The sequence below is a fragment of the Telmatherina bonti genome, assembly GCF_933228915.1.
Source record: "Telmatherina bonti genome assembly, chromosome: 8".
Taxonomy (NCBI): domain Eukaryota; kingdom Metazoa; phylum Chordata; class Actinopteri; order Atheriniformes; family Telmatherinidae; genus Telmatherina; species Telmatherina bonti.
The window spans coordinates 6944020-6959786 of NC_136626.1; the positions used below are offsets into that span (position 1 = coordinate 6944020).

The following is a 15767-nucleotide window of genomic DNA, read 5'->3' on the forward strand; positions in this document are numbered from 1 at the left end:
CTACTGTCTGCACACGTGCACATCACAGAAACACAATCTCTCCCTGATGGCGAGGGCATGGCGTCCACGCGACCCTCAACTCCGTCTGAGATCCGCTGGACCTCCATGTGGAGAGAATTCTCACGGGGATCGATAGTCTAGACCAGGGCTGTCCAGCACTGGTCCTTGAGGTTTTCAATGTATCCCTGCTCCAACACACCTGATTCATATTAATCAGCCATTGTGCAAAAACGTACCGGCTGCTAGATCCATTTCATTTGAGTTGGGTGTGTTGGAGCAGGGAAACATTGAAAACCTGCAAGGCAGTGGTCCTTGTCTTTGGACAGTCCTCATCTTGGTCTATTGAAGTTGTTTAAACCAGGATTTCCAAAGTTTTTCCATTAAAAGGCCCCAAACACTGAATCCTCTGGCCGAAGACCACAAAAAGTATCATGAAACATCAGCCTATAGACCAGGCCTACTCAGTTCATTCCCATCAGGGCCTCAGTCCTGCAGGGTTCTTATGTTTCCCTGCTTCAACACACCTGACTCAAACAACAAGTCATTATGCAGAACTTGTTGGATCCATTTAATTAGAGTTTTAGTTTAAGTTTGGTTTTTCTGACTCGGGACAACAATGGCTTCAGGATTGTACACGTTAGAGCTAATGAGTCTGAATCAGAGTTTTAAAGAAATACAACATGTCTTTCTGATCTTTAAACCGACTAGAGAGCTTTGACAAGAGGCAGGATACGAAGCAGGTTAGGTATTGAAGTTTAGGAGCGGAACCTTCCGGTGGAAAAGTCTCGCTGCTTAGAGAACACATGAAGAAGCGAGGAACAGAACAAAACCTCTTTACTGCACTGTGGCTCATAACACAATGTGTGTATTTATAAACAGATATGACACATTTAAGGGCTTATTTTTTGTACCATTTATCCAAGGCCTGATTATCCAATAGGCATTATGGGCACCACACCCATTGGGGACCCACGTCGGGCAAGCACCAGCAGTTTGGACACGAAACAAAATGTATATAAAAGCCAGATAGTTACACCACAGTGTCCAGTGTGTTGCTACTGGAACCACTGGCTGAGAGATGATAGAAATGTTGTTTCACAATGAATCATTCACAATTTTTAAAACATTATGGTGTGGAACGGGGCCCCAGGAGCCTGTGCACTTTTAATGTGCGTTTTTCAAATTGTGACATATTTACATTTTTACATTCTTTTTTTTTTTTTTTTTTTTCCAAATATGCATCTTGGATTCTACAGCAAACCGTAAACAGGTTATAAACACTGTGTTTATGGTCAGCAGTGTGTTTATAGTATCCACATTACTGCACAACTCTGCATTTTGTTTTGTTTAATATGTGTTAAATGGGTGATTGCACGGCCGCAGACGGCCGTTCGCCTGCTTTTCACACGTGCATGTGACAGCTAAACCTAAACTCGGTTTGTCAGGTGGTTAGCAGCTGACGTGTTGGTTTAAATGCTAACGTTGCTGCTAACTGACAGGAACCAGCAATGAGGACGAATGTGACGCTGCTCTGAGAGAGAAATCTTACAGCAGACATTTCTGAAACACAAAGTAATCACAGTAAACGTTTATTTCACAAATCAGAGTGAGTAGAAAAATTCCTGATGAAGAAAATGTCTGCGTGGAAGAGCGGTGTCTCTGGTTCCGTATGATGCCAGACGTGGTGGCGGGTCATCAGTGCTTCAGAAAACTGGAGAATTTGCTTTTGTTCGGTGATTTCAGCCATTTAATCTACAAAAGTCTGAAACAGGTGAGTTCAGTTTCACGAACACGAGCAGCCAAAAGGGTTAGAGCTCTTCTTTCTTCTTTAGGATGATCTGCCGAACCATCTCAGCTATTTTAGGTCGGATCTCTTTGACAGAAACTTGAGGTCCCCACGCGTCCACCACCCTCCCGTCGACATCGACCAGGTACTTCCAGAAATTCCAGTCAGGCTCCTTCCCAGATGCCTCTGTGCAGAAAGAAACATGAATGAATCAGTACGATGGAAAACAGCATCAAGTGCTTTTACTCTTTTTTTTTTTTTTTTTTCCTCATTTCTACATCTCCCTTTGTGTTTTCATAGTGAAGCCGCCAGAACGGTGAACTTCACCGGATTCACAGAATTCTCCTCACTTTTCTTTCTCAGATGCAAACAACGTGTCACATGACAGAAAAAGCAACAAGTGTGGACGTCGGAATACGTGAGAAAGGGCAACTTGTAGCTTCATCCTGGTGGAAACTCTGCTGCTCGATGGTTACGCAGCATCCCAGATGTTCTAAAACCATTTCTGAATGTGGCTTCAGAGATCCGATCCGACTGCGTTCAGTCAGAAAAAATAATCTGCAACAATAAAACTTGTAAATTTAAAAATGTGTCAAAGACGGAACAATAAAATAATAAAAGCTAAATTTCTCCTGTTTTAAACCAGATAAAATGCATAATCTAGAGAGCCGCCGCATCACGTGACCTTTAGGTGAGTCACCAGTTAGTTTCCCTCGAGGAGAAACTCTGACTTTCCAAATATCATGTGGTTGACTGAAGTTCTGACAGGGAGGCGCTCACCAGCCAGATGCAGGACGTGGATAAAAATGTGTTTGTGACCTGCAGTGGAACAACTTCTCTTCCTCACACTGTTCAGACATGCTGAAGAGGGTGAGAAAAGCGTGCACGGTGAGGATGAAAGTGTGCACGGTGAGCGTGGGGAGAAGTTCATAAAGTGTTAAAATGCTGCATGGTGTTACAGAAAGCTTCTCCTCCAGCTGGGAAACATGAAAACTGGCGCTCAGATCCTGACCAATCAGCATCTCCGGAGCTTCCTGCTTCTTTTCTGCCTTATTTCATCTCTTCTGACTTTCCTCATGACTTCTCCTTCTATCCTCACGTTTTTCCATCCCTGCAGACGGATCCGGAGTGGAAATTAAAACCGTTTCCGCTACGTTGCCTTCAGGAGACAAGAGGCAGCATCAGCACCACTGAAACTAGTAACATGATCTGTTGTTACAACGCAGATGCTGATTCGCTGCCATCCGTTTCCTCTGACCAAAGCAGAGAAGATGACAAAACGATGGCTCGAAGCCGATGATCAGTTCCAGCCTGAAAAATCCCACCCACCAGCGAGGTACTTGTACACATTGTTGGCTCCGGCTCCGACCACGGCGATTTTACTGAAGAGAGGAAAGGAGACACCGTAGACTCTGCGAACGAAGCTGTCGATCTCCCGGTCGCTGCCCGGCTCCTGCTGCCCAAACTGGTTGCAGGGGAAGGCCAGAACGTTGAAGTGGTACGGGCCAAAGTCCCGCTGCAGCTGCTGCAGGTCCTTGTAGTGTTCCTCAGTGAAGCCGCATTCACTGGCGACGTTCACCACCAGGGAAACCTGCAACCAGCAAGAGAAGCACGCTTATTCCCAACTTTACACGCCATGCTGGTGCATGTGACAGCTTCATGGTTCAGCCCTGACATGCATGCATGGACGATCCCATCAACACATGCTGACATCTAGAGTCAAGGTGAAACCTCTGGAAACGAGACCAGTCTGAACTGGTTTCAGGAAAACAAGCATTTCTTTCACACACTCCAAATCAGAAGTCCCCAAATGACATGTTACACATTTATACACACACACACACACACACACACACATATATATATATATATATATATATATATATATATATATATATATATATATATATATATATATATATGTATATATATATATATATATATATATATATGTATATATATGTGTATGTATGTATGTACATGTATATAATAATATGTTATAACATATATAACTGTTATAACAGAGTTTTAGCATCTTTAGGTGGTTTTCTTTCCTTATTTGTAAGTGGTGCAGTCTAGACTTCCATACATGCCAATCTGCTTTTTATGATGGAGATTCTGAAACCATGAAACAACAGGTGAGAATCAGGTGACTCCAGGTAAATACCGCATCAGTGGTTGGAAGATTTAGGCTAATCCGGGCTGCAGATCCGCACCAGAGCTCCTGCAGCTGCAGGCGCCCTGCAGGCCGCGCTGCCACGTAGGCTACCGGGTCTACATGCCGGGAGATCCGGACGGGCTGCAGTCCGCAGCAGACACGTCGCTCTGTTAGTCAATCTGCACACAGGATGTTAGTGAAACTCAGAAAAGCTTTCCGTGCATCCATGCAACAACCTGTTTGCATGCAGAGCAGAGACAAAGCTGCAGCAGCATCACCGGTTCTGACCCGGACTCACCGAACCCCGGTACTTCTCCAGGGACACCAGCTTCCCTCTGCTGTTCACCACCTTGAAGGTGTACAAGTCCTTCTGTTTGCTCTCAGAGAGGCTGAATAAAGTCAGCAACACGGTGAGAACAGCGGGAAACATCCTTACAGTCAAACTGCCAACTCAGCAGCGGAGAAATCTCCGGCTCGCTGTCAAGTTCCGGACCAGGAGCGCGGCACTTCCGGTCCGAGCGACGTTTAGAAAATAAAAGCTTTCCTGGCCGCATCTCTATACCCATCTTTTATTTTTGATTTTTTTTCGTTTATTTATTTATATTACCATTTAAGTGGGAAACTTAACTTGGACTCAAGGGTTTTTACTCTTGCTGCTTCATTTCGACTTCAGTACATCACAAAACTACAACAGAGTAGTAGGGCCACAATGAGATTTTTTTTTCCTCTGCTTAACTAGAGAATAAAGTCGAAATGGCAAGAATAAAGTCGAAATAACAAGAACAAAGTCAAAATGACGAGAATAAAGTAGAAATACAGTTTTGAGATTTAAGTAAAAATGTCGAGGATAAAGTCGAAATGAGAATAAAGTAAAAAAAAAAAAAAAAAAAAAGACAGTGACTGCATGCCGTGTAGGCTACAACATGTGTGCATGCAACTTCTTGATGTAAAAGTGAGTTGGCTACACACAAGGCATTGTGTTTTAAATCTGTTCAAATTCAGATTGAAAACTTGACTTTAATATTAGTATTTCGGCTTTGTTCTTGTCATTTCAACTTCATTCTCATAATTTCAATTTTATTATTGAAACTATGTTTCACCTTTATTCTGGTCTTTTTGACTTTATTCTCTAGTGAAGCAGAGGAAAAAATAATAATCCGACACCATATTTTTTTTCTCATTGTGGCCCTAATACTCTGTCATACAAAACACATCAGCAAACCGCTGTGATACATAAATAATAATAAATAATAAATGACTATCAGCTTTCGGGGGAGAAAACTCAAAAACAAAATGGGCCATTTAATTAGATTGCTGTCCTTGTCCCGGTAATCAAGCACCTAAGGAGAAGGAAGACTGTCCGATCTGGTACTAGATCCTGTGTCACTCAAAAACTCACCAGCCAATCGGAATGCGCCCCTGAAAAGAGCCCGCCCATGAAAGGTTTGTGTCAGAAATTAAACCAAAAAATCGAGAATCAAAACCAAAGACTGTGAAGCGCAACCAAAATAGCGAGAAGAAAGAAAGAGGAAGAGGAAACTGCAAACAAAACTACTCAATTTAACAAAATAAAAGCCTAATAGTTTTCATGATGATTGATAATTTTTTATTTTGAGATAATTTATTTTACTTAAGTTTTGGTTTTAATTCTTGTTTTTTGCTTGAGTTAAAAAAAAGTTTTGCTTTGAGATTCTGAAACAAGTCTAATTCCAAAGATTATTAGGCCACAAAAACCTTGTGAACTGTCACTCTTAATTTACCCTTTTCTACATATGTTAAAGCTCAGACCAGAATTATTTAAAAGGATTTTGCTTAAAACTGATATTGGAGAATCCTACTGAATATTTCAGCAGACTGGGAAAAAGAGGGACAGATGCCAGAGCTAAGTTTAGACTTAAAAAAAAAAAAAAAGCTAATTACAGATTCCCAAAAAGTGAGCTGAACTTTTAAGCAGTTTAATTCTTCAGTAGTTTTATTTATATAGTTATGTAGTTATATTTTAGTTATATAGTTATATTTTTAGTTATATCTATATCTATATCTATATATATATCTCTCTCTCTCTCTCTCTCTCTCTCTATATATATATATATATATACATATATATATATATATATATATATATATATATATATATATATATATATATATATATATATATATATATATAAATTTATTTATTTATATTTTAACCTGTCCAGCATCTCAGCATACAGTACGGCATTCTGTATGCCATATTTTTGCCAGACAAATTTGCTCTGGCAAGAGAAACAAATCATGTATATGGCTCCCCTTGATATTCTGAATATTTTTATGATCATTTCTATTGAAGTCATCATCGGACTTGATATGGCAACGCTGGACCTGACAGGGGAACAGAAAAACAGAAAAGAAAATGAGAGGAAAGAAAAAAAGAAAGAGAAAAGAAAGAAGACAAAAGGGGCATGTCTAAGCTGCTAAAAGCACAGTTTTTGTAAAAACAACAGAAACTACTACAGTATTACAGTATAAAAAGATATATAAAGTCTAGTAATAGCAATATGTAAAGAAAAAAAATAAACACACAACTGTTATCAAACATACCTGCAGAGAGACTAAACAGATAAACATCAGCAACTTTAAGTAGGAAGTAGGTGAAAAGTTTAAACTATATAATTTTATAGTAAATAAATAAAGACTCGTTTTACTACAGTTGACTTACAATGACACAGCAAAAGTTTATTAAACAAAAGAATAAACTCCTGTATCATGTTCCACCTTTAGTTATTAAAATAAATCATGAATGTATTGTTCTTTTTTTTTTCTTTCTTTTTTTTTTTTTGCCATAATATAATTTTTCTGGTAAGTTTACTGTTCTCTTGATTTTCTGAGCCGTGCTGAAACGCATCTGGTATGTTTACCGTTACCTTGATTTTCCAAGCCGTGCTGAAACGCATCTGGTAAGTTTGCCGTTCTCTTGATTTTCCGAGCGGCGCTTGAACGCAACGCGCCACACGCCCCTCTCCAGCGTCATCCCTGGAGCTCCCACAATGCAGCGCGATTATGTATTAACATGGCGTCAGTGGTCGCTGTTTTGAGCAGGGCCGTGGGATTTCAGAACCATTATGTGGAATAAAATCATGAAGACAGATAAAGTTTAACCCCAAATCATCTGCAGAGCTCAAAGTAGGTGAACGCGCGTGCTGTTGTGCGGTGTGGTGAAGGAATGCGTTACCCTGTGTATTTAGTGACCTGCTGCTGTGTGGCCGCCGGGCCCAGACGGCTAACAGCAAACTAAGCAAAGAAGTCACCAGGGATCCTTCCACAAGGAAAATACTTTTATTTAAACTGTGCGGGTTTCTTTTAGTCACGCATCACAGCGTGCACGGTGACCCTGTAGCCCCCCTCCACACACACACACACCATACACCACACACACACCACTAATCCTTTCTGTTTTGCCACTCTGCTGGGTTCAGTCTGCCTCCTCTCTGCTCTAAGTTCACCCTGACCACAAATAAACATGTCTGTGACTTTTAATCTGTCACGAAATGTTGCCTGAAGTAAATCCCACGCGACCAGTTGCGTGAAGGCATCACGCATCACTTCCAGCTTTGCTTTTAGCTGCAAGCTGAGTTCAGGGACTCAGGGAAGATCTGGCTGTTTTCTGCTACTGCCTTCATGTTTAACCTGCAACCAGGAGGTGTGGGAGATACTTATAATGTGACATAATGCTGAAAAAGCTGCAGGATATTTGGTGTTTTTGTGTGATTCTAAGAGTTGTTTATAAGTTATTACAGTTTAACGAGTGAGTTATGGCAGCTTGGACCTGTTTATAAGGCAAGGTGAGAGGAAAAAAATAACCAGATAGTTTCAGCCGTGCAGAAAAAGAAGTTTTATTTTGCTTCTACCCCACCAGAGTTCAGATGTTTCGCGTTTCCTGACTGTCACAGGCTCATTTTGATCATATCCAGGATGTGCTGCCTGCGCTGAACACGGTAAAGCTGGTTGCTCAGGTCACTTTACACATCCAGGTTTCTGATCATGTCTGATTCCTGCAAGACGTGTTTACACCTTAACTTCCTGGTTCCTGGTGGTGCACACGTCATCTGGATGCTTCATAATCCACTTAAAGTCTCGCCCAGCGTGCTGGTGCTCATGTTAACCCAGCCGTACGCTGATTGTCTTTCGCTGCAGTTGATCAGATCCCCGACTTGCTCCAGCTCTACTTCAGTGTTTACATGTCATCAGACTGCTGCAGGATTGTGCAGGAATCTCTTACTTCTTCATCTCTGCCGCCCCAGGAGTCAGACTCTGCTGTGCCTCCATCGGCAGTTGTTTAAAGTGTTTCTCTGGTCATTTTCTTCTTCTTCTGTGGTTGTTTTTTAACACCGACCTATGAAGCAGACAACTTGGTACAGAACCAAGTTTAAATGGGATCTTTAGCGTTTTGACAGTCTGGAGCATGACATCATTATTTAACCAGGTTAATGTAAAAACTGCTGAAGGCTTCAGACTTTCTGCAGTATTTTCTGGATGTTTATGTGTGGAAGTGACGTTCAGTTTGAAGATGATGCAGGTTTATTGTTGCGAGCGAGACCTGATGGATGCCACGGTTTTTTCTGACTAACTAGACTGATTTTCTTTCCTCAGTTTTTAGGTGTCCTGCCTCGCTGGTCATCTTCGCTGTGGTGTAGACTCCACCAGGGACGGCAGCTGCAGGACAGGAGGGATGGACGAGTCCAGAAGTCCTGTGAAGTCAGTCAAGCAGTCTCAGTCCAGAGGAGCCAAGACTTCATCCGGTCAGAGGGAGGGAACAAAGTCTGCGGCGAGCAGCAAGGAAAACCTCAACGCTGCGAAGGATGAACCCAGTTTAGGCAGCCAGGCCGGTCGCGCATCAGGGAAGGCTGTTGCGGATAACTCTGCGGACAAGAAGAGAGGCCGGCCCGCCAGACTCGCCAGACTGTCTGGAAGAACGAGTTCTGGGGAAAGAGGGAAAGGGAGAGCGGCGGGTTCTCAGTCCCAGCTGGCGGCCCAGACCTCGGAGTCCAGAGCAGCGGCGTCTGCAGACAGAGAGAGCAGCGCTGCACCTGAGAGGGGCCTGGCGGGGCCGGGCGGGGGCTCGACTGGAGCTGCAGGACGGGAGAGATCACATGGTGGGTGGCAGGATGTCTCCCTGACACGCTTCTGTCTTGCTCAGCATCGGTTGTAAACGTTGTGATGTCTGCTTGCAGCTCTGATGCCTCAGTCTGCGGAAGACGGCGGCGAGGCGAGGCCGGCTGTGGAGGAGGGACTCCTCGCAGAGCAGCAGCTGGGCCTCCGCCAGGCCGAGGACCGCCTCTACCGGGACTACATCCACCGGCTGCTGAAAGTAAGACCCGCCTCTGAACTGTGTGATCACACACACGTCCTCTCTGGCTTCTAACTCAACACGAGAAGTTTGTTTTTACTCTCTTCTGACTTGTTAGATTTGTTTTAAAATGTTGTTTTGTTGCTGTTATGTTTGTGTGAAGCTCTCCAGTCATCTGGGTGGTTTTTAAGTTGCTGTGTAAATAAAGTGGAGCTCTGTTTAGTTTGTCTTTATGCTTTTATATCTACTGATACATTTATTCATCGCTGAGCCTTTAATGTGACGGCTGAGGCTGAAAACGTCTCGTCTGCGTGCTGATTGGTCGAGAAGTCGGAGCTCCTACATACATAAAGCTAAAAACAGGCCAAGCAGGAGTGTAAAGGGTTAATGCATTCTGATTCTAGGTGTGTTGTTGTAACCAAGCCAAGCCTTTATTGTGTGCCAACACGACCGTGTGTGATGCTACCAACGGCTTCTGTTTGCACACATGAAGCGGCCTGGAAGGATTCAGTTCCAGCTGCTGAAAGCGGAAACGTCGCCTCTCCTCTCGACTCTACCGGGGGGGGGGGGTTTGTTCAGGCGAAACGACACAAACTGGTTTCCTTTTCCTGTCCTGGTTTTCGCAGCAGTCCCCTGAGTACCCGAACTATCAATACTTATGCAAACTGTGTTCGGTGCACATCGAGAACATCCAGGGAGCGCACAAACACATCAAGGAGAAGAGGCACAAGAAGAACATCATGGTACGTCGCTGCAGCTTCGTGCAGCCATGTGGCTGGCTCTGAAAAGAAGTGACACGCTGTGTGTGTGTGTGTGTGTGTGTGTGTCAGGAGAAGCAGGAGGAGAACGAGCTGCGCGCTCTGCCGCCGCCCTCCCCAGCCCAGCTGAGGGCCGTGGACGCCGCCGTCCTAGAAACCGCCAGGCAGCAAGGCATCTCGGAGGCGGACTTTGAGGTGCGCAGGGCGGTGGTGTCCAGGATGGAGGACATCGTAAAGAGACACCTCCCAGGTGGGACGCTCGGACTCGCCGTCATGTGAAGAGAAAACATCAACAGGAGGTAGAAGTTTTAAGCCGCTGTCTCTCGCTGCTTTTCCAGCATGTTCTCTGCGTCTCTACGGCTCCTGTCTCACCCGGTTTGCCTTCAAGACGAGCGACGTCAACATAGACGTCACCTACCCATCCACAGTAAGCTCCGCCTCCTGTTTCACACAGTCCCCATCCAGGTTTCAGCAAATGCTTCATGGTCCTGGTCTTCTTCCCCTCTCTCTGTCCAGATGACTCAGCCTGAGGTCCTGATTCAAGTTCTGGAAATCCTGAAAAACTGCAGTAAGACTTTCTGACCTGAACTGAGAACATTCTGGTTGTTGTTGTCTAGTTTTGCTCTCCTTCGACGTTCTCGCTTTCATATGAAAGTGCAGCTTCATTAACGGCGCTTTTCTCCCCTCCAGCTGAATTTTCTGAGGTCGAGTCGGATTTTCACGCCAAAGTTCCTGCTGTGTTCTGTCGGGACGGCAGGTGAGTGTTTCCCCGCGCGCAGGCTGGCTTTAGTTACGCAGAACAGCTGCAGTCACAGAGAATCACAAACAAAAACAAGCCGAGGTAAACATCACTGAGCTGGCGCTGAAGGCCAGGAGAAGATATGAGGGGAAGAATGAAGCTCCAAGGACCAGATAGTTAGTTAGTTAGTTTATTTTGTTTGTATCAGTCAGTTTGTCCATTTCCAAAACAACAATCAAGTAAAACAAAAACAAAATAGTCAGAAGCAAAGCTTGTATATCTAATAACGTACACTTACAGGTAAATTTACCTTAAAGGTGGAGTATGTAAGATTTTCAATATTTGAAAATAAATTAACTAAAAAAATAACTACAATCATAATTAGTTTTTTTTTAAACATGTAGGTTCCAGTCTGTCCATATCTGATGTGTTATTAAATTACAAGTTTAATTAATGACAAAGATCCTTCTTAAATGTTTGCCTACCAGTAAAAAAAAAAGTGTTTTTTGTCATTTGTCATTAATTAAACTAGTAATTTAATAACACACGAAATATGAACAGACTGGAACCTACATGTTCAAAAAACTTTCTAATTATGATTGTAGTTATTTTATTAGTTAATTTATTTTTAAAATATTGAAAATCTTACATACTCCACCTTTAAATGATCCAAATAACAAAAGCAGAAGCATTACAGACACAACGTGTGACTTTTATAAAGAAAATTCACCTCGAAAGTTGCATATCTCTCAAAAATAAACTGATAAATCATCTTTTTAAATAGAAATAAAGGATTACATTTTTTTACCTCATTACTGAGTTTATTCCACAGTTGAACCCCTGAAAGGACAAAATCTCTGTTTCACCCCTTTCCTAGATGTTGGAACAATAAATGTACAACTGTCTCTAAAGTTATATTTACTCTGCTGAGGCTTAAAATCATTTTTCACACCTTCTGGAAGAATGTTTTAGCCTTAAACACAACTTGTATCGTCTTATAGGAAACTAAATCATCAGATTTCATGAGTTTTGATTTAATAAATAATGGATGTGTGTGATCATAATATCCAACATTATTTCTCAGGCGTATGGCATGTTTTTGTTATAATGTCATTCAGAGTTGTCCTGTGGACGCCGCCAGTATGACACATACAGTATTAAGTACAGTAGATTATAGACAATGCTTTTTTGGTCATAAATCTTTAGTTTTGGACAAAATACTGAATATTCTTGAGATTTTAACCTAAATGTAATGTACACGGTCTTTCCAGGTTCGTTTAGGATCTATTATAACCCCTAGAAATTTCACATAGAAACTCTTATAGTTTCAGAGCCATGGATTGTTAATTTGACCTCTTTAAGTGACTCTTTTTTCCTTCCAAATATCAGGAATTTTGTTTTAGATATATTCAGTGACAACTTATTTCTGTCAGACCAGATTTTCACTTTAAGCCCCTTAGAACTGGACCCACTCTGCGTGTGACGCATGTTATGCCTTCATATTCATATTTACTGACATGAAGGAAACACTCCTACAAACCTGGCTGAGGTTTTCAGATCTGATTCAGTCGGACACCAACGTATACGGCGTGAAAGTCTCTCCTGGTAGATGGAGCGGTTCATGTGAAGGAGACGCTGCGGTCTGATGGGGACGTTTGTCCCCTGAGGCGCCGCCTTGCCGCCAGCGCTGATGGCTGTCCCTCTGCTCCGTCCACAGCGGCCTGATGTGTAAAGTGAGTGCCGGTAACGATGTCGCCTGTCTCACCACCAACCACTTGGCCGCCTTGGCAAAGCTGGAGCCCAGACTGGTTCCTCTGGTGCTGGCTTTCCGCTACTGGGCACGGGTAAGGAACACTTTCACACGGCTGCTGAAGAGCAGAATAAACATTGTCTCTAGATCCCATCATTTTGGTGTCTTATCATGGTTAGGACGTGTCAGCCAGAGTCACATGATCGCTTTTAGTGACGTTTAACAGCAAATCCCGCTCCTCCTCTCAGCGACGGTGGCTCCTGAAAACCCACACAGCCATGGTTGCCTTGCTTCAGGATGACCTTACACGCTGCTAAGGAGGATTTTACAGGATATTCTGGCAGCTGTGTTTCTGTTATTTAATCATCATGAAAAATAATCGGTTTTGAACCAAGGCCCTCAATTATGGCAAAAATTATAATCACAATTATTTTGACTGAAATTGAGATCTTGATTATTCAACAAGATTATCCTTTTATCTTTAACAACATAAATTTTTTTTAACATTAAACCGTGACTTTAAAAAAATGTCTTTAGGATTCCACATATTTCAGAAAACAAACAAATAACATGAAGCTTTGTCTTGACAAAGTGTAAATACTGATGTAAACTGAATAGATAAATATAAGTATGGATTAAACAATGCTGCGCGTCGTGCATTATAACCGTATAATGCACGGTTATGAGTTGTTTCATCCACTTTTGCCATCATGGTCCCACACAGTAAATATTTAATTTGTATTTCTTTTCTACAACATTTGCTGAAGTATAGGAACTATTTTACGTTGGTCTGGATGTACGTTTTAAACCAAACAACCGCTGTCAGGCTGCAGCGCGTTTCTCTCATTCACCTGTTAAAAGACGGCTGATCTGAACCAGCTGGTTAACGCGTTGCTATGGTAACGCCCCGTAACGGAGGGATATTACAGTGTTTAACTGGCCGAACTATGTATAGGAAAATAATGCAGCCAGTTGTCACTGACAATGGTATAAACTATGTTTAGGTGAACTTCCACAACCTACTGCAGTTATTCTACATTGACCTGCAGCCGGAGCCGACTGAGACTGGCCGCCTGGGAGTGCTTTAGGACGGGAGAGGCTCCCGCTGCTCCTTCCTTACAGTAACTGCAGAACAATATGTGCCTTCAAGTCAGTCGCCAAAACACCAGAAAAGTCTCTAATAACTCCAGTAAAAGCCGCTAGATTTGTCACTTTTAACAAAAAAAGTCTCCAGATTTAGCGAGAAAGTCTCCAAGTTGGCAACAGTGTCTGAATGAAAGCAAAGCGGCTGTGGGAGGAGTTTACAGCACAGCGCTGCAACGCCAGAGACGCTCGATTAGCAGCTGAAGACAGCAGGAGAGGAAACTGCAGAGAGAAAAATAATCACACCCTTTTAGTTTTATCATCGATGGAAACCCAGATCGTAGTTTAGATTAAAATCTGATTAATCGTCCAGCCCTATTTTGAACATGGAACCGGCACGCGTTGCATCGATTAGATAGAGAATCTAATGGTTTCGTTCTGACCATCATCTTCTCCTGAGGAGAAGTCTGGCTGCTAGCTGCACGCTTAAAAACACACTAAACACAACCACTTGCATGTGTTTCTGTCTCCAGAAAGAAGGTTTTATGGGTTAGCAGGTCCAGTTTTCCAGTCTGAGTGAAGGAAATCTTTTCTCTCCACAGCTGTGTCACATCGACTGCCAGGCGGAGGGCGGCATCCCTTCCTACTCCTTCGCCCTCATGGTCATCTTCTTCCTGCAGCAGAGAAAGGAGCCCATCCTGCCCGTCTACCTGGGCTGCTGGGTGAGTCCCATCCACCCTGAAAGCTTTCCACACATAAACAACATTCAGCTGAACTTTTTCACACCTTTTTATTGATTATTTGTTTGTTTTTACGAGAGATGAACAGAAAAGCTAAGAGTTAAGCTGGATGACTGGTTTGGTGCAAGAAATACACCTTTTAACAAGCCTGAAAAACAACAAGAACATGCAGAGACTGCATTAAATCCAGCTAATGTGGTTTCTGTTTAACGCTGCATTAATAAAAGCTGATGACAGTAAATCAGAAATAACTCTGTGTAATCTGAAATGTGTTTGCACATTTTACCAGAAGCAGAAACATCCTGAGAAATAGTTTCATTCTTTGTCTGATTCAGGTGATGTTGTGTTTCAGCCTCCTGCTGTTTTAAAGCAAAGATCTCTTTTTTTTTATTTAAAACAATTCTATTCATTCCATAAACGCGTTTCTGCAACAACTGAATGAAACGTGTAAGAATTTCTCCCATCTCGCGCTGAAATTCAAACGAGAGGCTCTACAAGCCTCGAGGACGCTCCAGCAAGCCGTCTGCATGCTGTGTGTTCTGCTCAGACCCTGAACCGGGTCCATTCACCGCGCTGGCTGGGATCAGCCGGTTTACGCCGACTTCACGGCGAGGAGACGACTTGTTCCGGCTGTACAGCTCGTCACACACACCCGCGCAGACAGTCCTCTGATGGAACTGCATGTGTACGCGGTTTCAGGAGCATTAATGGTTGCAGTAAAACGCCGCTTGTCAGTGGCGGTACAGCTAAACTGGAAAGGTTTAATAAGCTGCATTTACAGCGAGTTTGAACGCTGCTGAAAGCACATAAACATCCACTTGTGCAGCGACGAGGCTGCTGTGTTTGAGCTGGATGTGCTGCTAACTGCTGCTAGCTATGCCAACGAGCAACGCTGTCTAACAAAAACAGCTTTTGGCTTCTTCTGGCAGAACAGGTAAAAGCTGCAACCCCATTTAAATCTTTCTTCTTCTTGAACTCCTTCCACCTGGAGAAGGCTAGCTCCATGCTAACCCTCCTCTCCGGATGCTCGGGTCACGCTGGTGGGGGAAACATCTGCTGCCCTGCTGACATATTACCAACTTACTTACTTGCTGATCATCTTCTCTGGCGTCTTAATGTTGGTTTGCAGGGAAAACGCCTTCTGCTGGTCGCTGCTATTTGTCCCTTATCAGCAGCTGTAGATCCAACATGCCAGGCTGTCATGGTGCTTCCCCACCAGCTTCCCCATCATTCTGATAAACTAAAGTATTAGTGGAGGTCAAACAACATCAACGATTATACGTACAGGAATGCCTTTTTTTTTTTTAAAGGTTTTTAAATGCTGCTCCTGATGCCTGGAATGACCTGGAAAAGGTCCTTGGAGTGCATGAGCTGGTCTACATGCTAGTGGTGCTAGTTCCTCCTGTTCTTTATGCTGCAGGCTT

At 43.1% G+C, this 15767-nt stretch overlaps 2 protein-coding genes across 2 annotated transcripts in view; one reads left to right on the forward strand and one right to left on the reverse strand.

Annotated features, from left to right (window-relative positions):
* Positions 1 to 1544: 1544 nt before the first annotated feature.
* On the reverse strand, positions 1545 to 4386 carry gpx7 (glutathione peroxidase 7). The gene is made up of 3 exons (XM_079245416.1): positions 4243 to 4386; positions 3116 to 3377; positions 1545 to 1972 (listed from the first exon to the last, which is right to left on the reverse strand). Exons 1-3 carry the CDS (start codon positions 4372 to 4374, stop codon positions 1809 to 1811), a joined length of 558 nt encoding a protein of 185 aa, XP_079101542.1. The 5' UTR covers positions 4375 to 4386; the 3' UTR covers positions 1545 to 1808.
* A 2602-nt stretch (positions 4387 to 6988) lies between these two features.
* The window catches only part of tut4 (terminal uridylyl transferase 4), a 33549-nt gene continuing 24770 nt past the window's right edge, over positions 6989 to 15767 (forward strand). Inside the window, exons 1-10 of the mRNA XM_079245294.1 lie at positions 6989 to 7109; positions 8577 to 9079; positions 9158 to 9294; positions 9900 to 10016; positions 10104 to 10281; positions 10370 to 10458; positions 10548 to 10599; positions 10722 to 10788; positions 12488 to 12614; positions 14206 to 14325. Of these exons, the coding sequence (XP_079101420.1) occupies positions 8656 to 9079; positions 9158 to 9294; positions 9900 to 10016; positions 10104 to 10281; positions 10370 to 10458; positions 10548 to 10599; positions 10722 to 10788; positions 12488 to 12614; positions 14206 to 14325 (1311 nt within the window). The 5' untranslated portion in view covers positions 6989 to 7109; positions 8577 to 8655. The remainder of the gene's footprint in view (positions 7110 to 8576; positions 9080 to 9157; positions 9295 to 9899; positions 10017 to 10103; positions 10282 to 10369; positions 10459 to 10547; positions 10600 to 10721; positions 10789 to 12487; positions 12615 to 14205; positions 14326 to 15767) is intronic.